The 22,976-nt window shown below is 43.3% G+C and overlaps 1 protein-coding gene across 3 annotated transcripts; it reads right to left on the bottom strand.

The window, feature by feature from the left end:
* Nucleotides 1–5,233: 5,233 nt before the first annotated feature.
* LOC118123991 (E3 ubiquitin-protein ligase RBBP6) lies at nt 5,234–20,990 on the bottom strand. 3 transcript variants are annotated; one of them, XM_035181744.2, is made up of 19 exons: nt 20,434–20,990; nt 18,504–18,609; nt 17,094–17,142; nt 14,840–14,884; nt 14,653–14,735; nt 14,346–14,442; nt 14,015–14,157; nt 13,567–13,739; nt 13,136–13,239; nt 12,794–12,964; nt 12,387–12,529; nt 11,852–11,969; nt 11,625–11,691; nt 11,020–11,062; nt 10,626–10,931; nt 9,754–9,891; nt 7,524–9,557; nt 7,320–7,416; nt 5,234–7,061 (listed from the first exon to the last, which is right to left on the bottom strand). In XM_035181744.2, the coding sequence occupies exons 1-19, from the start codon at nt 20,597–20,599 to the stop codon at nt 5,856–5,858; spliced, it is 5,289 nt and encodes a 1,762-aa protein (XP_035037635.2). In that variant the 5' UTR covers nt 20,600–20,990; the 3' UTR covers nt 5,234–5,855. The 3 variants fall into 3 exon arrangements, with proteins under 3 accessions (XP_035037635.2, XP_035037634.2, XP_035037633.2); XM_035181743.2 differs by having other exon boundaries at nt 7,320–7,413; nt 10,581–10,931; XM_035181742.2 differs by having other exon boundaries at nt 10,581–10,931.
* Between the last annotated feature and the right edge of the window lie 1,986 nt (nt 20,991–22,976).

Consider the following 22,976-nt stretch of genomic DNA (forward strand, 5'->3'; position numbering starts at 1 on the left):
TCTGATTGGTTGCAAAAGTTTGAATATTGAATATTTCCTATAACTGCCCCCCCATCTCCATCCCCTCTGCGTGTTAATGAACCATCAGTGTAGACACGCTAATTAAACAGAATGCTGCACACTCATCCCATCAGGAGTACAGTGGCATGTAGACAACTCTCTCTCTCTCTCTCACACACACACACACACACACACACACACACACACACACACACACACACACACACACACACACACACACACACACACACACACACACACACACACACACACACACACACACACACACACACACACACACTTCCTGGGGAGATCTTATTCTAATGGTCAATCTGTTCCAGGTCCCAGTACACAAAGGTACACACACACACACAGTGAAATGGATGACACAGAGAGGATGTTAATACATATTCATGACTTGTGTTCTCCTTGAGGAAAGACTGACTCATCTGAATGCAATGTCCCATGCACACAGACACACACAAGCATCTGCAGGCAGGAAGTATCTTAAGCTAATGAATTCGTTAAATACTGTTTCTTGAGCAAGTGTCTTCAAGTTGGTTTTATGGTGCAAAAAACCACCTGCACCTTGAGACTGCACCATCAGCTGTGTTTATTAAAAATGGCCTCGGAAGTGACACAGTAGACCTTTGCATTCCAGAGGAGAGATTTAAATCTGTTCTTAAACTCAATACGGCAACACTAGCCCTTGGCAGGCCAGCAGACTACACCCACACACAATCACACCCACACACACAGTCTGAGTATCCTGAGATGCTCATTGTCATTCTGCACACAGCCGTGGTCACAGACAGGGCCAGGCAGGAGTGCAGACACACACACACACACACACACAGACAGACAGACAGACAGACACACAGACAGACAGACACACAGACACACTACACACTGAGACACATGCTGTCATGACGCATTACAAATGCTAAATACCATTCAAGATTAAGAAATACAAAGGCACTGATTTGCATGGACACAATTGCAAAACACACACACACGCACACACACACACACACACACACACACACACACACACATTCCATCACGGCCAGAGAAACATCTGCCACCAACAGACCCTTTCTTTCAGAGCAAGCTTTCCTCCTGGAAGTCTATGAAACAGAGAGAGAGGGAAGAGACTGACTGACCAGTGAAAACACACATTTTGAAAAACAAAAAAAATCTGCATATTCAATCACAAATTACTTTGGGAATATTTTTGGGGTGTTACAGAATAAGTACCCGTGTCTCTTTTCTGCACAATAAAAATCCACTTCAGGGACAAAAAAAGAGATTTAACTGTGACTCGATTTCATTTTTATTAATATCATTTAATTAACTGAACCAGTTAATTAAACTGGTTCTACCGCAACGTTCCACTAGAGGCTGTTAAACCCAAGACTGGCAGAAAGAAAGCATTTACTTTTCTCCACTGTGACCGACAGGAAATCCACTGAACAGCAGAATTGAAGCCGCAGTCTCCTGGAGGTCAGCGAGGCTCATAATCTATCGGGAACTCTCTGGCGGCTCAGGAGTATTTTTGCTGGAGCTGACCTCTGACATTGGTCATATGTTCACCGGTTTCCTGCCTTAACCAGAAACAGCCCAGCTAACAATTAACTACATAATATGAGGAGTTTAAACCCAGAGAAGCTCAACCTTGAGCCTCAGTCCAGAGAAAGACACGATGGAATCCCATTGACAAAATGTGCGACCTCTGTGGACGCCTTCAAAAAGAAGCTGTGATGTATTCAAGCTTCCTTTTGCCTATCGGGACCTTTTTGTTTGTTTTTATTAATGTGTGCAAATTCCTTGTCTGATTATTTTATTTGATTAGTTTAATTTGAACAACTATACGTTTGTGAAGCACTTTGTGACTTAATAATAATAACTTTATTTGTAGAGCACTTTTCAACACAAAGTACATAGAGCTGCACAACAAGAAAACAGTTAAAGTAACTGTATTGTAACCGTTATTCATATCGTTTAAAATACAGGAGGCACATTAGTAATAATGGTGATGATAATAATAATATAGATAAAGGAACAATAATAGCCTGGGACTCCAAGTAAATTCTGAAAAAAGTATGTTTTTAGCCGAGACTTAAGAGTAAGTACCTGCTCTGTGAAAGGTGCAATATTAAATACACTTTACTTAAAGGATGCTTCCTCCACTAATGGCTCTCAAAAGAAAATCATTACTACCAATATGTTTTAATACTGACTTTATCTAATTACCACATCACGACTAAATACGCAGAACGTTGCACAATAATGCGTCGGAGAGCTTTTGTCTGTTTTCAGAACCCATCTCACCGGTTCCTCTAAAGAACAGTGCAGCGGTTATGATGTCACCAACACAAAAGGAGCAAACTGTGAACATCACAATGTGGATCTGGTTGTAGTGACCTTGACATCGGCAACATCGTGAGATTTCAAAACAGCCTGTGCTTGAATGCAATGTGATGGAGTAAATTCTGTGTATATCATGTATACCTTGCTTTCTCTGTGGCTAATGGGACATTGCACGTTTACCCCTTTTTCTCTTTAATTCTCTTACAACATTTTGAATGTATTGAAATACGTATTCCCTCGCCATTGAATTATAGATGAAGTCTTAATTATCTCAATTGACAGAGGCTCCTTTTCTTAATTACCACATGGATGCAATGCCCACAAGCAAGTGTTTGCAGCTGCCACCGGCACCAAACAAGCCAAATCTGCATACACCAACACAAACACACAAACGGAGAGAGGGAGAGCACACACAGCTCGGTCTCCATCAGGCAGCACTGGCACGGTGCCCTGAGACGTCGGCACACATCGCGGGCACAAAGGAGGGAAGGAAACCCGGACGAAAAGAAAGACAAAACAAAATAGAAAATTAAAAGAAAGGGGCTAAAATGAGCACGCGGGACGACACAAAGTGCGGTGGATTGCAGGAAGACGGAGAAATAAAGAAGGCAGAAAGATAAATCTGACAAAAGCGTACCTCGTTTCTGATCCGCACCGCACAGGGAGAGCAGGAGGGATGTTGCTCCTGATTGCTACAGGGTCCACTTGTCTGTCTGTCCTGCTGCCTGCCTGGATCTTGGTCTGTGTGTCTGTCTGCCTGCCTGTCTCATATTTTACACTGTGCCTTTCTTCTTTGTGTTTTTCTGCACTTTACTTCCTTGTAATTTATATGACTATTTACCTGTCAGTCTGCATTGGTCTGTGTCTGTCTCTCTGTTTGTTTTCTACCATATACAGATATAGTCTGTCTGTCTGTCTGTTGCAGCCTTCTCCATTTACAGACACACACACACACACACACTGAAGCTTATGGCGAAACAACAATTCTAGATACAACAGTGCAAAAGCAGTCAGACACTTCAGAGCAAACAGAAAGTGCAGAGGAGACACAGACGTAGGAAGCAGGGGCGCGGCAGGATGCTGGGGAGCCCGTGAAGTTAATCGGCCATTTTGGAGGACATGCAGGAGTGCACAACAAACCAACAGGAGGTGGTACCTCCTCTGCTTTAAACAGCAGAAACGTCCGACTGTCCAAGCGCTCCACTGCCCACGCACCCCTCCATCCAAGGTCTGGACCCAAGCAGAAGTCGGGCAAACCCTGCCAGATTTCCTCTGTTCAATCCCAGCATGCTTTGGCACGGTGCCGGGCGATTGCAGTCACGTCGACAAAACACAGAGGAGAGACAGACAGAGAGACAGACCGAGAGACAGAGAGGCTGGATCTCTGCCATGTCGTCCTTGTAGCGAGTTAATGAAGCTAGAAAAGCTTGGGTGCACTTCAAGCACCAACTTAGACACACACACACGACACAGACATCAGACATATTGAACACGTCTTTCATATTTATTCTAACATGTTCGCAACACCCACACAAACGTAAAGCCCCAAAAAGTTGAACAGCAACCAACCTGCCTGAGAAGAGACTGTGTGAAAACATCTTTGTTTGGTGGTTTTTTGATGTTTTACGGCTTTTGGGAGGTAAAGAGATACAGAAACAACAAACATATATTTATTAAGCGTGGACATCCTTACCTGGCAGACAGGTGATGAGTGGAGGGGAGATGTTTCAGTGTCTGGCAGGACTGTGTGAGATTTCGGGGCTGGTTGGCTGGGAAAGCAAACATGGAGTCTGAAAACCAGGCTGGACGGAGAGAAAAATGGAGATGGGATCAGAGTGAGGAGGAACAGAGACACAGAAGAGCAGACGGTGGGAAAGAGCAGAGGATCCTGTTGGGATTGTTCTTCATCTGTGATAATACAAAACAAAATAATAGAGATGACATGCATGTTGTTTCACTGTCAGTACTTCTGCTGAAAGAGAAGTTGTGGTCGTCTTTAGAGTGGCGTTCAAAGCATTTGTGTTTTAATTTGATGGCACAATATGAACTGATTATTCAGAGGAAGAAACGCCAAATACCTGTTACATATCCACCTCCACCAGGGAGGCTGTGTTTTCGTCTGGGATGCTTCGTTAGCAGGATCACACAAAAACTACACAACTGAGTTCCATGAAAGTTTGTGGAGAGGTGGAGCACGACCTGAGAAAAAACCTCAAACATTCATTGTGGCAGATTCAGATTTTTCACTTTCCTTAACATTGCAGGATAAGCTGTTATATATTCGTTGATTTCTCATAGAGTAATTCATGATAATAATCAGACATGTTTAGGGGACTGATATCTAGGAGTGTGTGCAGGATTTTGTGAATTTAAATGTGGTTTCATTAGGAAACTGTTGGGTCTTGGTGGTTATGTGCTCTGTGGCATTAAAACTATTATTTATAAATCAAAATCGTGAAAAGTCTCCCCAACATTTAGCTCTTGACTCTGTTTTGTTCTACATTTAAAGCTGTAGAAATCCTGTGCTTACATAGTAGCTCCCTTTTTTTCCAGGGCACTGAAGGTCCCTTGAAACACCCACGAGACTGTGTGGGTTTCCTCCCACACACCAGGGTCAGGTCGACTGGACATTGAACCCAATCAATCGGCCGGAGATTTTAGAAATAGTTGATGAATAAAAAACATTTCAAAATAAAAGTATCATGGTAGATAAGATAAGGTGAAAAGTACTGATGGCTTCATCTGTCAGACAAATACAGATGTGATTTCAGAGTCTCTGTACTGGTCATACTTTAAATCTGCCAGTTTTTATAACATATTAATCCATTTATAAGGAATATAATAAAAGAAACAGGACACAACATTTTATGGATGATTTCTTTTTTTATTTCCTTCAAAACAGGAAAAACTAAACGCTCCTCTGGTAAATTATTAATTGATCCAGCAGTTACTTTTTCTTAAACATTTACAAAATTAAAAAGAAAAAAACAAAAATACAACACAGAGGTTCAAATCATAAATATTCAGCCTCTCCTTTAAATTAAACACAAACTCTTTCAATAATCCTCCCCGGTGCACGTCTGTGCTCCTGTTTGAGGCAAATCAAACGACTGATTGACCCTTTTTCAAGTAAAAGTAAGATTTTCCTGTAACGTTGCAGGTTCGGTGGATATGAATCGTAGGTGCGGGCAGACCTGAGCAAAGCTGTGAAAACTCCTTCAACTAAAAATAACTCAAGCGGTCAACGGTTCGACTTTTGCTTCCATTCACATTCAGTTTTTTTAAATAATTGTTATAAAGTGCTTTTCCTTTACGAATTGTTTACTTTCATTTTAGCTGGTGCATTTCTAACATAATATCTGAAGATGATACAAAAAGTATCCCGGCAAAAAGAAAACAAGTCAAACGAAAAACAACCCAGGCACTTTTTGGACAGAGAAAAGGAAAAACATAATTCAAGTAAATGTCATTATCCTCCGTGATGATCAAGACGACAGAGCTGAGCAGCGTTTGGCGTGGTCGTCCTCCCCCTCTCCTCCACCCTCCTCCTCCTCCTCCCTCCCATCCATGCTCCTCCTCGACTTCTTCTTGTGCTTCTTCATCTCGCAGTCCTCCAGCGGCTCCGGGCCAGCTTGGCTCGTCTCCCCTGTCTGCTCCTTCCGTTTCTTCTTCCTCTTCCTCCTGTCATCCTTGCTGCCGTCCTGGCTCGCTGATGAGCTGCTGCTGGGCCGCTCTCCCTCCTCCAGCTCTTCCCACTTGATCTCCTGGGACAATTGTTGGTCCACGTCTCGCCACAGACTCCCTCCTTCTGCCTCAGCCACTCTCTCCACTTTGTTTCCCGTCCATTCCTTCGCTTCCTTGCTCTCATTTCTACTTCTGTCCTGCTTCAGCTTCAGACCAGGGCTGCTCATTCTGGGCTTTGGGCTGGAGGACTCTGAGGGGAATGGCAGGGAGGGAAACTCTGAGGAAAGCTGGGTCCCTGCGGCTCTGTCCTGGTGTCTGCTCCCTGATGATTCTCGGTGACCATGGTAGTTTTTGTCTTTACGTTTTGGGTCCAGTGAAGTGTCTCTTTGAGTTTTGTGTGTGTGTTTATCAGGCATTTCCACAGCTCTCCTATCCCTGCTTCCACTGCCGGAGTGTTTCCCGCCGGGATGTGAGGAGGTGGAGCTCCTCTTGTGGTCGTGGCCGCCTCCTTGCTGACGCCCCCTCCTCTCTGTGTCCTGTGACATTGAATGCTGGGAGAAATGACTGGAGGAAGGGAGGTTCTTCTTTTGGACTGAGGCAGAGCTGCTGTGCCCTCTCTCTCTCCCTCTGTCTCTCCCTCTTTCTTCCTCCCTTGTCCTCTCTTTTGATCTTTTGGTCTCTTTCTGTCTATCCCTCCCCCTCTCTCTCTCCCTCCACTGCTCCATCTCCATCCCTCTCTCCCTCTCTCTGTCTGCACACCAGGTGCCGTCACTCGTGTCTTTACCACTAGAGGGAGCCAGACTCCTATCCAAACTTCTCTCTGGCTCCTCGTCCTTTCCTTTCTGTCTGTCCCTGTCTTTCTTTGTGTCCACTGACCTCTGCCTCTCCTGTCCCTCTGTCTCCCTGTCGGTTGGTGTCACTAACGGTGGAGGCAGAACCACGGGCCGAGGGTCTGGAGCTTTGACCTCCTCCCCGGACTCTTCCTTCTCCCATTTGGAGCGAGGGACCTGAGACGGACAGGTAAAATGTCACTGAGAGGGTTCTGCATGAATATATTCAAATCCTTTTGATTTACAACACACTTAAACAAAGCATTAAAGCAGCTAAACCAGTAATAAGGGTTAGAGTCACACAATAATAACACACGATTGTGAGTTTGTATGATACAAATGAAAATACATTTCCATTCCCATTACTCATGATATGATTCCCACAGCTTTAGAAACTTTGATCGCACACCTCGTGATCTGGGTTCATGGACGCACCTGTACGAGTACGAGCTGATCCTCGACAGCTCTGGCCTGGATGTTTTCCTCCAGAGCTTTAACCACTGTCCACTTCTCCTGAGAATCCTCACAACTGCTGCGTTAAACACACACAGACACACAAACACACACACACAGTCATTATCTCTACATCGGAGTGAGCTGCAGGATTTGGCTTTAAAAGTAAAGCTGAAACATTCTGACCTGTTGTCATCCATCATGATGGAGTTGGGTCCTTCGTGGTGGCTCTCGTTGCTGCTCCTCTGTGGCGTGACCTTCATCTCGTCTCCTTCTTCTTTCCTCACCCTCACTCCCTCCATCAGCGCCTCAGGCAGGTTTCCTCTGATTTCCTCGCATGTGCTTTCTCCCTCTGTCCTCTCTTTCTGAGAGATTTGGACAAACCTCACTCTCTCTTCTTTCTCGTCTTTTTCAGTCATGCTCCTCCTCTCATCTCCTTCCTCCATCTGATTTTTACCCTCCTCCTCCTCGGCTCCTCTGGGGGCACAATGCCATGAGTCAAAGTCCTCATCTTTCTTTTCTCCAACATTTTCTTCCTCTGCTGCGATGGTAACCCACATCCCTCTCTTGTCATTTCTGATGGCTGCTTTCTCCGACAACTGCCTCGGCTCTCCGTCATCTGGTTTGATTTTCTCTTCCTTTTCTCTGCTTGACTTCTTCTTTTCATTAACTTCCACTTCAGTGTCTCCTCTGTTTAACTTCTCCTCTCCATCACCCATCTTCTCCATTTCATCCTCTGATTTTCCTATGATGCTCTCCTGGTTTTCAGTTTTCTCCTCTTTCTTTTTCACATCCAAGTTGATGTTGATGCTTATTTTCTTCTGTGGCTTCACTGTTATTCTTCCCTCCCAGATGTCTTTCTCTTTAAGAGGCCACGGCTTACTCTCTTTTTTCTGCTCAATATTTTGCTTCTTTTTTTCAATCAGATCGGGGGATTCATCTTTGCAGGTTTCTTTTTTCTCTGGTGTCTCTCCTTTTCTTTTTCTGTTCTTCTCTGAGCTTAAGTCAGGAGCTTTTCTGTCTCTGGTGTGTCTGTATCTGTCTGAATCCGCCCTATCTGCCCCTCTACTGGACTTCATTCTGTGCCGTCTCTCTGCATCTTGCCTTGAGTCTGAATCTTTGCCTCTTCTCCGCCCTTTCTTTTCTTCTAAATCCCCTTTTTCTCTGCTTCTAACACAATCTTTATCCAAAGGTTTATCTGGTTTCAAAGTGGATTGAAAGGTTGCTTCATCCCTTACCAAGGTGCCATCTTTGCAAGCAGGGTCGTGACCCCTCTCATCCTTTCTGTTGTTGTCTGTTGAATCTGCAGCTGCAGGGGATGACGACTCCTCTCCTCTTCCTTCGCCGTGTTTTTGTGTCTTCCTTTGCTTATACTTTATGGGGCTGAGGTCCTCCACATCTCTAATGATCACCTTCTTGTCATCCTTACTTGTTTCTTGCAGTTCCACCTCCTTACTGCCCTTTGTAAAAGTGATCGGCAGGTGGTCAACCTTCTGCTGTTGACATGCCTTCAGCACGGCCCCGTCCTCGGACGGCGTGGAGCGACTATCGCTGGACGACTGAGAGGGAGGGGAGCGGCTGTTGGATGTATGAGACGGAGGGGAGCGACTGTCACTGGATGACTGAGATGCAGTGGAGCGACTGTCACTTGAAGAATGAGACGGAGGAGAGCGGCTGTCACTGGATGACTGCGATGGAGGGGAGCGGCCGTGCGTCCTGGCAGCGTGTCTGAAGCGAGAGTCCAAGTTGGCATGTGAGGGAAATTTGCTTCCTTCCCACTGAGGAGGAGGAGGAAGATTGATGAAGGGAAGAGGCAGCTGGTGGAAGGGGCCGACGTAGCTGTTGAAATATTTCTCGCACCACTCTTTGTACTCTTTCTTCCACTGTAGGTAGCGTTCTGTTTCCAGCTCCAGGCCGCTCCTTTGATTTGAATGATGAGCGTAGGGGGAACTGGTCAAACTCGCCCCAAAGCCTCCATCTTCCCTCCCTGAGCGTTCTCCTCGCGGAGCGGAGCCGTAGCTGCTCGAAGCAGACTTCTTGGTGTGGTGGCGGCTGTGGTGGCGGTTTTTCCGGTGATCCGACGGTGACTTGGACCTGGAATGGTGACCAACATGAGGGGAAGATGACGAGGACGGTGTAGGGGAGCGTCTGTAACCGTAGCTGTACGAGGGAGTAGAGCGGGTCTGGAGATCTCTGTGACGGGAGTAAGGTGAGCGAGGTCTGGAAAATAAAATAAAAAACAACAAGATTAGATTCAAATCATCTGTTATATGTCTCAAATATTCTAATGTTGTTCATCTCATTTCAAAATCCCATCTGGAAAAGAAATCCCATCTGTTCTTTTTGGGTGTTCAAACCCAAAAGGTAACACAAATAAGTAAAATCCTATTTGAATCTTTTAAAGGGAACAAATTACCTTGATCTGCCTTGGGATCTGGATCGTGAGCGGGATCTGGACTTGCTTGAAGAGTAGGAGCGAGAAGATTTGGACTTAGACGACTTTGACTGAGAGCGAGAGGAGGAGTGTCTGTGGGTAGGTCCTCTGTGAGGAGACCTGAGGGACAAAAGAAAGGGAGTCGAGGTCCAATAGTTTTAAAATCAGTTTTATATCAGTTACTAAACTTCCTATCACATCCCTGCTAAATTCAAAGTAAATCCGGAACAGTACTGGATTATTGAGACCTACACTGAAATAATTATAAAAAAAACACAATCATTGTGAATAATATTTATAACACTCAAACTGGTAACTGATTTTAAATAGGTAACTTCTGATGAGTGTAATATCTGTGACTTATTTTGTAGTTTCAGTTATTTTCCACCGTTTCATGATTTGACTAAATAAAAAATACAACAATCTGCCACAATATTAAAACCAAATTGGTATAATATTATGGCTACTGTGCTTTTTAAAACTAACACTATATTTTTTGATACAAATAAACATTATAAATATTAAAAAAACATATTAAAAAGGATCCTGTTATTTTTTAATCAATTGCAGCCAAAGTATAAACTGAGTCGATACAATACATTCGATGGACATAATATTTAAAGTTACCAATGTTTCTAATTTAATGCAGATTTCTTTGGAAATTTAGAAATGTTATTCCCTTAAAAACAACCTGCATGTTTAAATTTGGTCACTCTAAAATGTATTTTATCACCTGGAATTGAAACTATTTAAAAAGAGACAACTGGCAATTAAACAAGTCATATGATTTCAGACTTTTAGACACATACCCTTTAGTGGATACGAGTGTGTTGTTGGTTGATTGTTCTGTATACCTTTCCTTCGTCTCTCTCTGATGCCTGTACCACTCCTTGGGGACGAGGGCAGGGATGGTGGAGGTAGAGGAGCAGAGGGAAGGGAGCGGGGCACCCTGGGGGCACGGGAGTGTCCAGATGGGCGTGGCAGGTGGAGGGTACCCAGGAGGGTAACTGGTGTGAGACTGGTGAGCTGAGAGGTACGTGTGAAAAAGGGGGGAGGGAAAGAGAGGTGGGGGAGGCGCTGTGTATGCAGAGCAGGGGGAGGGCATAAGCTGCTGGGATTCAGACCAGCCTCCAGGGGGACAACCTGACGGGGGAAAGGCTCTGTGGGGAAGGTAGAAGGAGAAATGATCAACCCTGAGACAATGAGTAGAGTCACATACACACCTCGACATACAAACAGTTTACTAACCCGCTCCAGCAGGATGAGGGCGGTGGGTGTCTTGGCACTGGACCTTTGGAGTCAGAGAAAAATGGTTTTGTGTTGAGATATTACTGCAATAAGTCATACACACTTTGATTTTGAATTGAAAAGACAAAATAAGAAGAAATGCTGACGACAATCGGGTCAGAACATTAGTCTTTCACATATGAAGAACGCAGCAGGAGATTGTCTGGTTCATAGCAACAGGGAAACCTCTGGAGTGTTCAGGTGACGGGTGGCGTCTCAGTAGAGCAGCAGGAGGCCGGACATAACTTGTATATACTGGAAATCATCACTGGCATTGTCCCTTATCACTAAAAGCTCTAACACCTCGTTGTCTTTCCAAGTTTACATCTTTTTCCTGAGATATTTGTATTATTTTTGTTTGTCTGTTGCATATTAGAAACGTCATCAACTCTCTCGCAGTGAATCCTATGGACATTCTGCTGTATTCTCACATGGGCTGACTCTGACAGTATCTAGAGTGTGTAGGAGGGAGTGTGTCAGGAGAACCTCCAGACACACACACACATGCAGCCCCTCCAGATAGTTTCAGGAGGGGGATTCAAGGTTCAGCAGCTTGAGTCACTCACCTAAGGGGGACTGCTGTAGTTCCACAGTGACCGTGGGAGGCGGCTCTGCCACAGTTGTGTGTTCAACCTGAACAGACACAAACACCACAGGTTTCATACAGAGATTCTTTTCTTCACAGCGAATATCAATCGACTTCTCAAAGAGCTTTTTACGATGCATGACTCAAGATCGACGAGCTCTCTGGATCAAACCAGGAGACATTTGATTACTGTTTGTTTGTCCTCACCAATGGCGTCAGCTGTGAAGGAGCAGCAGCGGGATCTTTGTCTGACAGCAGCACAGAAGGAGGAGTGGTAGTGGCGGCAGCAGCAGCTGAGTCATCCTGTGTCTCTCCTTCAGCCTCCCTGAATGAACAGCACATATATTATTAGCCATATTGGATCTATATGGGAGACGGCAGCACATGTTTTACTTCTGTGGGTGTTTGCCTGTTTGTGGTCAATGAGCTGGTGCTTTGTCAGGAGGATCTATCTCTGACAGACATTCTGCTGAAGTCATTCTCACTTTAAGAAGATAACAAACTGTGGCTTTCAGTTTCTTTTTTCCAGTGATGTCAAACAGGGTTCTTTACTTATGATATTTACTTAAATTATGATTGGTTTGCTCTGATCTGTGTCCACAGAGCAGTGTTTAGCTGGGGATGGAGGGTGACATTATTAGACTATGTGGTTATTTACCTAATTCTGCTTGAGAGGAATTATTAATCGTCTCTGGATATGAGGGTAATTTGTCATCATGTGTGTGTTTCTGTGTCAAAATACCTGTCAGGTGTCTCCAAGCAGCTTTGCTCAGTCTGGAGGGAAGTGCTAAGCTTGTTGCAAGGAGACGTGGGGCCTGTTGCAGCAGGAGGATTTCCAGAAAGTGGCGGTGTGTCTTCAACCTCTGGGCAGTGCAGGGGAGAGTCCTGAAGAGGGAGGAGGACAAGAGATTAAAGCAAAGAGAGTATAACATAATAATAAAACAATTCTACAGAATCTCCACATGTGACAATATAAATGACAACATAGAGTACATGCATACAGTATTTTCTCTCAGGTTAAATAAACCTGGGAACTGGGAAACATGTGACAATGAAAACACTAATTGCTCCTCTTGCTCCTGAGTCACGCAGACACAGGACTATTTTCATCTCTGCCTCCCAGATGAAACACATCATTAAGAGATTTACCTGCTGGCTGCACGTCGGCTCCTGAGGCAGCTGAGGCAGGCTCTGCACAGGGGGACGGGGTGGTGTGCGGACAGGGCTCGGTGTTGGGGATGGATTTTGGGACTGGGAGGTGTCACATTTTACTGAAAGAGTTTTACTCTGGCCTCGCTCTTTCTTGAAAGTGTTAACAGCCTGTTTGGGGGAGAAAGAGACAGTCAACTTAATCCTGTCGCAATATTTTCTCATATCAAAATGATCATATCAACAGTTAATCATTTATACAAATCCCTCTTAACAAAATAGCTCATTTAATTAGTTTTCCTCTAACGTCAATTCCTATTTCATATTCATCTGTTAATTCACCTGTCGGAGAAATTTATTGGCGATCAGGGTATCAGGGGAGACGTCTGATTGGCTACAAGTGGGGCAGACGTGTTCCTCTGAATCCAGCAGCGTGGTGCGAATACCTGAGAGAGAGAGAAACGGTTGGAATTGTGACACACCCGCTCCGTCACCGCCCGTCTTATTGTCATGGCCTTGAGCCGGTCATCATAAAATATAAATCATATATAATAACATCTATTTGTTAGACATGTTTGTTTGGAGTCATTGTTCCAAAAACGTTTTCTTTGTGCTGAAAAATAAGACAAATGTTCTTTCATTTACTCCGATATGATTCATATATTTAAACATTCAGAGTGTTAAAATGCAGTAACACACCTACACCAGTTTTTCTTGTGTGTGTATGTGTGTGTGTATGTGTGTGTGTGTATGTGTGCATAGCGGTTGCTCACAGTCGTCACAGTAGCTGTTTCCACAGCAGGGTATAACCACGGCGTCGCTCAGCAGGTCATGACAGATCAGACAGAGGAGTTCATCAGGTATCGGATCCTCCTCGACTTCTGACTTTGGTTTGTCCGTTTGAAAAAATGGAGGCTTCTCCTTCTTGCCAATGGCGTACGCCTCCCTACAGACAGACAGACAGACGGACAGTTCACACACCGTGACCTCACATTTTCTTTTTATCTGCTTAGAAGAAGCTTTAAAATCAGACAAACTTGAGCAGGATAAGACTGTGTTTCTGATAAGCACAAACACTGGCTGCTGGAATTGAACCTGTGACATTTCCTATGAAGGTCAGCCTTGACAATTGTGCCAGTGAAGATTTTGTCATTCAGGCCATTGGATTGTCTAGAAATATCCCCCCCCCCCACACACACACACACTTTTGTGCAGACTCACGCGTCTATGGCAGCAACGGCGTAACGTCCACAGTTGGTCAGCATGGCTCCTTTGACGCTGGGGTCGTCCACCTCGACCATGAAGGATCGGGGGATGCCGGAGCTCTTCTTTATTCTCAGTGGGGCCTCAAAATTTTTATCTTGCTGTCAAGTATGCACACAACTACATTTAATGCCAGGCAATACAGAAGCTGACAGTCAACATATATTAACAAACACACGACTCCAGTTTTCGGATAAGAAAAATATAACCCTGCTCACACTAATCAAACCGTTTAAGCTTTTTTCGAGATTGCAAAAGAACCTGGAGATACCGCGGGCTCTGCTCTTACCCCGCTGGTGGGACAGTTCCTGATGTGGTGACCAGTGTTTCCACAGCGATAACAAGTGTAGTTTGCAGGAAGAACTGTACCAAACTTCTTGCTGTAGCTAGAGAGGGAACGGGAGAGAATGAGAGGACAGATGAAGAGAGAAAAATGCAGGGGGGTGAATGGAGAGTGGGATGAAGATGGAACAAAGTGATGAGAGACAGTGACACGTCAGAACATGGAGGTATTGAATTTAAGAAAAACAGGTGGATCGAGACACGGAGGAGAGAGAAATGAGTGAGGGAGTAGATTTGAAAACAGGGAGACTCACTTCACGGTATCGTAGGCGGACTGATTTTGCAAAACTTTGATCTTATCCTCCTCTGACACATCGGCGTCAGCCAGGTTTGTCATCTGCATGCAAACACGTGAATGAATGAATGAGGGCAGCAGACACAAGGACGACAGGTCAAACAGGAGGTGTAATGTTTATTAAACGAGAGAGAGAAAAGGAATACCTTGGAGAAAAAGTGCAAGGTACTGGAGGAAGCCTGGGCGTCCATCTGTTAGAATTAAACAAAATCAATTTCACTAATGAAGCCTTGAGGTTACACGACTTGGGCAAAGGCTGAACTCTTTGTTCATGTGCATTGTCAAAGAAACGTTCCACATCAAGACCATTTGTCCTGTTAAACTTTCACCCAGAACCTTTGGTGATTTGCATGAAAGCAAGTTCTCAGTTTCAAATCTTCACATTCATATCCTTTCTGAGATAACATGTTCAAGAGCACCCAGCAGTGATTATTAATGTCACCACAGTTTTTATCCCATGATGCCTCAGCATGTCCAGCCAACTCTTTTCTCAAATGAATAACGAAGCCCACGAGGTAACGCATCCTGGGAGTTTTTTTTACCGGTCAGGTGTGTATTTTGGCCTTTGCCCTCATCACCTACAGTAATGTCTAATTCAGTCTGATGATGGCCTCAAGCTTCACCTTATCACAACACCAGAGACCAGATGGTGACTCCTCACATAAAACATCTAATCTGGGGCTTTCCTGCTGTAACAATCTGTGAGACATAATTTTGCTCAGTCATACACAACATTAAAGCTACTAAAAGGTGTATAAGTAAGTATTAGGACACACTGCCTCCTCTCACTTCACTTCTTTCATGGCTCTGAGTGTAAAATATAGTAAATACAAAGAAACACAAATACAAAGCTTATAGCAGCTAAATATAAAACATCCTACTGGACATTGCAGCGTCACTGGGAGCATGTTTGCATAGCCGACATTTTGCTCAAAGCTCTGGTCTTGTTTCAGTGCATACGAAGGCTGCGCTACTCTCATGAGTTATCCTAGTTTACATATATTCAAAGTACATAAGGACAATATGTCATTAAATATAAAAATCATATCTAATTTTTTTTTAAAAAGTAACTTTCTGATTAAGTCCTGCCAATGTATCAGCTATAAGATATTTAACATCAGCCAGTGGTGGCATAGGATTGTGCTATATTGTGGATCAGCACATTCATTCAGTAAATACATTCTTAACTATGCCCATCAAATCAATGGTTAATCCCCAATCACATTGTAAAAGACTTATTCAGGTCGTTTGCTGATCTTCACAAACTTCTTGTACGAGGATATGAAAGTTCAGTCAGAAGGAATTAGGGCAGATCAGGACACGTGTGCCTGTTTTGTCTATATATTGAATTTTGTATTCATTATTATATCTCTGTTTGGATTGTATCCCCTGCAAAGGATAAATGTGGACCCAAGATTTTAACCATTGATGAGAAAATATGAAATGATGAGACAGGCCGATGTCTCAACAGTGTGTTTGTTATCTGAGGTGAAATATAAACTGTGGATGTGTACAGGCGACATTTCTGTCCAGTCAAGTCAAACACATAATCAATACAAAAGACAGATTCATACAAACGACTTTATTGTGGGGAAAAAAGAAATAAAAATCACACACACACAAAAAGTTTGAGTTGTCCAACTCAAAGTGCTAAGAAGAAGGGCAGAGACTTCTCCTACTGAGAAACTAGAGAGAGAATAAGGTCAGGTCAGTAATATCACTAATTCAAACTGCAGCAAAGAACAGATTTGAGATGTGTTTGAGTTTGTTTACAGGCTCAGAGGCCTTGTTCATACCTGGTACTTAAATGCATCTTGGGATTAGAATTGTGTCTCCGTAGTTTAACAAAAGATAAGTGAGCAGGTCACAGCAGCTCATGGTTGATGACAGCGAGTGGAGACCGTCGCCGTCGTAAAACAACAGTTGGGTTTATCAGCTGTGAATAGCTGGCCCTGCACGATAAAGCTCGACCCTCCCGAGCAGCTCCCACCACCCACGCACAGATACGGAATGATCTTAACTGGGGACTCAGCAGCTTGTTAAATTAACAGCTGAGAGCCATTGTTACAGAGAATATATGAGGTTGTTCCTTTGCCACACTGCAGATAAATGCAGATACTACTTTTAAATTTTTCATTAAGTGTCCCTATTAAATGTGACTTATCAGAGCAGCAGTTTACTATAAATCAAGTGCTGAGAAGCACCAAATTCCCCTTTGCAGAAGAAACTTAAACTATAATCGAGAATATAGAGATTTAAAAAAGGTCTTTATTTGTATGTTTGGCAACAGCAAGATGCAGTTTGGACAGATATTCAAGCGCAGTTACTCTGCTGTATTAACCATATATGTGCTGAGCCGTGCTGTGAATGTGTTGAGTGGGATTTAGTTTGGTTACGTACTGCTTTGACGACTTCATAGGCGTGTTGAAGCTGGGTGACTGAACGGTCTCTGAAACACAAGAAGAAATCAGTTTTAACCACAGTCCGGCAGTTTGGTATAAAGTAAAAGTAAAAACACACAAAGTATAAAACACAAACGTGAAGTCCATCTATAGAGAATCGTGATTTGGAAAAGACTTTTAAACGGACCCACTGCCGCCATGTTCTTTAAACTTTAAACTAGTTAATTTAAGGTTGAATGTAAAAGCCTTTTAAACAGCTCATAGTAAAGGGTTTCTTGGACGTACATTGACTGTCAGGCTGCCTGTGCAGGTGGAGAGTTGGTTTGCAGCATTAAATCTTTCAGGCAGTGTTAACACTCCTCATTCCTCTTGTGTGCATGGAGCTGACGGGGCTAATCACGTGACCACCAGCCTGTTTCAGCGAGGTCTTTTCCTTCTTCCAATGAATAAAACCCACATCCCTGCTGGCTCTCCAGGCTAATCCAGACTCTGGCTAATCCTTGTGTACATCACTGTGGAGTAAAAATGTTCCCCCCCTGAGCATAATTCATGTTTTATTCATAATGGAAATGTTACAGAAAAACCCTGTTTAATCAACTGTTGTCTATTAACTGAAACAGGCCTCTGTGTGGATTCAGCCTGATGTGGAAAGACTGGGGGGAAAAAAACACATCCTCCACCTGCAAATACACGATGCTGCTCAAAACACTCCCAGTAAACAAGGTGGACCCTTCCTATATTATATCCATGAACCTCAACACTGCTTTGACATGAACTCTGGAACGTGTGCAGAAAATCGGATCTAGACATTTGTCTTTCACGTTTGAAAAACGCAGCAGGAGACTGTTTCGAGTGGTGGAACCTTGGAAGAGTAGGTGGCAGGACATGATGTATAATTTCCACGGTGGAAATGGTTTTGTTGCCAGCAAATTGACACCCACTCTTATCATAATCTCTCATAATTCTCATCATCTCTCCAAGTTGACCTCTTCGTCAACATCCTCGATGTGCATGACATCTCTTGTTCACACTGAGGTATTTTTTAAAAATCTTTTTCAGTCTTGCGTGTTTCGAAAAACGCCATCAACCCGCCCACTCACTCGATGCAGACATTTTCCTCCTTCTCATGAGCTCACGCAGACATTTTCCAGACATTTTACTAAGCGGCTGGCAAGAAAAGTTTGGAGCACCTGACTCGGACATTTGCGTTCTCAAACGCGGCCCCTCAGGAAGATTTCAGAATAACGTCTCGAGTTTAGCACATGACGGAAAGCAGCATCAGTGAATCAGGCCTTCAACTTAAACACATGCTATCTATCTACAGTATCTATAATGTAGATAGATAGCAACACTAATACCAGTGCAGGAAGTCCGCTACAGTACGAGTCAAACCCCAGAGAACACTTACTTGTGGTGGGTCTTGTTGCTTGAGCCGGACTTTCCTCCGATGATGGGGATCCTCCTCACAATGACGGAGCAGCCTTTGGGGATGAGACCCTCATCGTCGGTGTACTCTGAGCGGGAGAGATTGTGAGAGCGAGGGTTGAAAGTCTAAGGATTAGCTCACATAAAAGAAAAATAACGATCTCATAATTCATATCTTATTGATCATAATCTTCAGTTGTCTTATTTCGACTGAACAAAACCCCCAAAAAGATTCTGTTAACTATTTTATGCAGCTTAGAAAACCAGCGAATGTTCAGGCCTCCCAGGTGTTTGGCTGAAAAGGGATTATTGACTCATCAAATAATTGTTTTAGTTCTGGCAGAATCTAATATAATCCTGCAAATTCTACCGTGCAAACCTGCCAAGTCAAACACATTAATTTCACTGCTCACGAATAGATCTCTGAACGTGTAGATTCCCGTCTTAAATCTATAGTATTAAGACTTAATACTTTACAGTCTGGTTAAATATGTCAACGCAGATTCACTATGAATCAGCAACTGGGAACCAACCATACCGACACCCTCCAGTGGTGCATGATGCAGCACTGACTCACACTTGATGAAACCAACCTGGAGGCTTTGACTCCTTAACCCTTCCTACAATATGTGATCCTCTGCTGTAGGGCTGGGCAATAAAACTATATCAACAATTATCACAATACAATTATAATCAATAGCAATATAGGAAAAATATAGTGCAAATATATCGTATATAACGTTCATAATCAAGATTTATCGTGATAATTATCCATAGACACATTTTTGGCCATATGACCCTACTTGTCTTGGTTGGTGTTTCGCCCTTCGACACAGATTGTGTGTGTCTGCAGACCCTTATTCTCCAGGGGTTGTGTGTGCATCTGTATTTGTTCACACACTGTGGGTGTGTTATTGTGCACATTACTCAGAACTATGAGGTTGCAGAGCTTATCTGCAGGATATTGACACACACTCTGAGATGATAGTTATCATTATTGGGCGATTACCGCCACCAAGCAGGTTATGTTTGCGTGTGTGGTTATATTAAAGATTTTATTGCTGACTTTTATGGCCCTTTCTGGACTTATTTGCCCGGTCGCGGTCTGAGGTTCCTCTGCTTTCAGCCCAACTCGCCATTCCACAGTCCCACAGCTGAGGACAAAGGGTGACTGGGCATTTTCCGTCAGGACACCCACTCTTTATCCTCTTTGGAATCTCTCTTAAAGAAACATTTTTATAGCTGTGCTCTCTCTATTTCCGATTCCCACCGACTATTTTAATCCTTCTATGATGTTTTACGCCAACTTCTTTCTACTCTTTTCTCATCTGTAACATTTTATTATATTCCTATTTGTGCTCTTATGCTGCGTGATCTTCAAATTGCTTATTTTTTTTAACTGTTTCCTATTGTTTGCCTTAAATGATTAATTTTGGAATTGTGTTTTGAAAGGTGCTACATGCATAACTATTATTATGACGATTGAATTTAGGAAGAGTTGGGTTCTGCTCTTCTATTTTACCTTCATTGACAGTGACGGATGTTTTCATCTATAGATTATTGTGTGTGTGTGTGTACTTTAAACTTGTGCTCATGGCTGTGCTCCCACTTTACATTTGCTATTTTTACCCCCCCCCTCCCTCCCTACATCTCTCCTGGGCTCTTTACATGCCTGACACACACACACACACAACAAAGAGTGAACGCAGCAGGAATGTGGCCCCATTCATTTGAGGCTTTTGTCCTAGTTTGACTTGTCTGGACTTGTGTGGACCCCCATCAAACTGAATGAGGTGACGCAGTAACCCCCACAGCCAGCTGTCAAATCTGGACCACGTGTTTCTGTGTCTTTCCAAAGTTCAACCTGCCTCACACACAAACACACAGACAGACACACACAGATGTTGTGTTACCTTCCTTGCTCTGAGCGTTGGTGATCTGCAGGTCGCAGTCCCCGGACCTCAGCCGCTCCCGGGCCATGATCTGCTTCTTCAGGTCCCGGAGCGTGATGTGCGGCCCGTCGAACACCGCCGTGTCGTAGCTGAGTTTGGAGGAGAACTTGTAATGAACATGAGTCATGGTGACACGGAGAGAGAAATAAATTAAATAAATAAACCACTTTTATCTCCTGATTAAGCCGCGAGGGAAGCCCCGCGGCGGACAGCTTGTTTGAGTTCAGGTAAAAGTTAGCTAGCTGCTGTTAGCCGCCGTTAGCCGCGTCCGGGCGTCACCGCTGCGATCAAGCTAGTGATTAACAAGTGTTCCCGGGATGACAGCTGCCGGTGTGGGGCGGAGCGGCGGCGCGGACTCGAGGCGAGGCTTTCGTCCGTCGCTCGGGTTTCGGTTTCCCGTGCGGAACTTGAGTTTTGGTTTTCCCCCGGCTAACGCAGCTCGCAGCCCGGAGAGAAGTGACAGAAACCACCAGCTGTTTCCACCGGGGACGGCTCGTCAGCACAGTGCGCACCGGCGCGTGCTGCGTTCAGGTCCGCCCGCACACTGCAGCACCCAACTTCAACTGACTCCGTATAAAGATAATAATGATGATAATAATAATGAAACAACTCAAAACCTATGTGAATAAAAACATTAAACTGTTTATTAGATTATCATCGCTTTTTCCAAAGCTGCTTCAAGCTGTTTTTGTCAATACAGATGTTATCCATTTTATTTCTTTTACTTCTTTAATCTCTTCAAGATTATTTATTGTCATATGCAGAGTAAAAAACAATAAAAAACTGACGTTGCTCGTCCTCCAATAGAAACAGAAATAAGAATTGAACTAGCTTACTAATAACTTAAAATTTCAGTATACACAGGCTACATACATATTTACATACAAAATACTTACAAACAAACAAACATACATACAAAATATACATACATACATACATACATACTTACATACATACATACTTACATACATACATACTAACATACATACATACACACATACAGACAGACAGACATACATACTAACATACAAAATACTTATACACATGTTCTGAATTGCACTTTTCGATTTTGAGTTTATTTCTTTTAATGTTGTCTTTGTGTTTTGAAGCACGTTGTAACTATGTTTTGATAAGTGCTGTATAAATAAAGATTAGTATTAATATTACAATATTTTATAATATATTTATTATATCTAATGTCCCTGTACAGCACCTTGAATCTACCTCTGTGTCTGAAATGTGTCTGAATATATAAAATTGCCTAGCCTCGCTGTCGATTGACAGTTTTCTCTCTCCAACAAATTAGTGTAACTGTGATTAAGGAAAAGTTACAAAAAAGCAATGATGAATAAAGAAAAATATAAAGGTTGTTAATGTACGCAACGTGGGAACTAACATGTTTAAACAAATCATACTGAAACTAGTAGAATTCAAGGTGTCAAAAGTACGCAGTTTCGCCCGACACGTGAAGGCAACATGTGGTGTCAGCGCTCAGGGCCGTGCACCTGTTGGTGCACAGGGTCCCACAAACGGGGGGGGGGGCTCTGAGAAAACGACATTTTACACCTGCTACACATTAAATAATCACTTTCACTTTACCAGCTCTGTTGGAGATGTGCTATATTCACTTATTAATGTTGATGTTCTTCCTTGTTTCCCCCCGGAGTTGCTTCTAAGCGGCTTTCGACCATCGACTGTGGAAGATTCACATGGTTTTTAATCATAATATTCATGAAGCTACAAAATCCATTAAATTTACAGCTGGTCAGGAGCTAAATGTAATGCAGACTTCAGGTCTGTTAGTGCACCGCCTAAATCACCCACTAGAGGGTGGTAAAGCACCACACATGATGTTATTTTGTGTTGGTGAGTTGTTGTGCAGGGTGAAGTCAGTCTCAGAGATTGTGACACACTTGGGGTCATTGCTAAAGTTTAGTTTTCTGCTTGACTGATTTTCAGTCCAGTAATATTTGACTGGACTGTAGCCTAAAGACGAGGGGTCTTCATCACTTCAACGGTTTTAAGGCCAAGAGCCCCTTTGCTGATGGAAAGACTGAGCACGGACCCCCGATACTACATGCATTATAAAAATATAATGAAATCTTATATATTACAATAATACATAGTTCATTAGCTCACCTTTATGGATACCTGCAGGATAGTGCATGCCTGTACATGATTGCACAAGGATTCATGGCTAGTCAATCATTTTTGACCCCCTGCAGTACCTCTGAAGACCCCCCCTTGGGGTCTCGGACCTGCCATTGGAGATCCCTGGTGTAAATTAACAGTTGTGTTTATTTCGTTTGGAACTACATGAAACATAATCTATTCATATTAGCAACTAGACTACACTGACATTTAGAATGAGCCTGCTTTTGAATTATTGACATGAAAAAGAAAATTATGGAAGTTACATATTTCACAACGGAAAACTATCATTTTCGATTTCCAGGATCCACATTACCTTGTCAAAAATGACCTTTAACCAGCTGTGATGGAAT

Source organism: Hippoglossus stenolepis, chromosome 16, assembly GCF_022539355.2.
Source record: "Hippoglossus stenolepis isolate QCI-W04-F060 chromosome 16, HSTE1.2, whole genome shotgun sequence".
Taxonomy (NCBI): domain Eukaryota; kingdom Metazoa; phylum Chordata; class Actinopteri; order Pleuronectiformes; family Pleuronectidae; genus Hippoglossus; species Hippoglossus stenolepis.

What these genes read in the sequence shown, in the direction of transcription:
- LOC118123991 (XM_035181742.2), bottom strand. Translation starts at nt 20,599, where the DNA reads ATGACTCATGTTCATTACAAGTTCTCCTCCAAACTCAGCTACGACACG. An exon ending in AAACAGCTACTGTGACGACT is followed by an intron (nt 13,240 to 13,566) that starts GTGAGCAACCGC and finishes TCTCTCTCTCAG; the next exon opens with GTATTCGCACCACGCTGCTG. An exon ending in CTTCACAGCTGACGCCATTG is followed by an intron (nt 11,692 to 11,851) that starts GTGAGGACAAAC and finishes GTGTCTGTTCAG; the next exon opens with GTTGAACACACAACTGTGGC.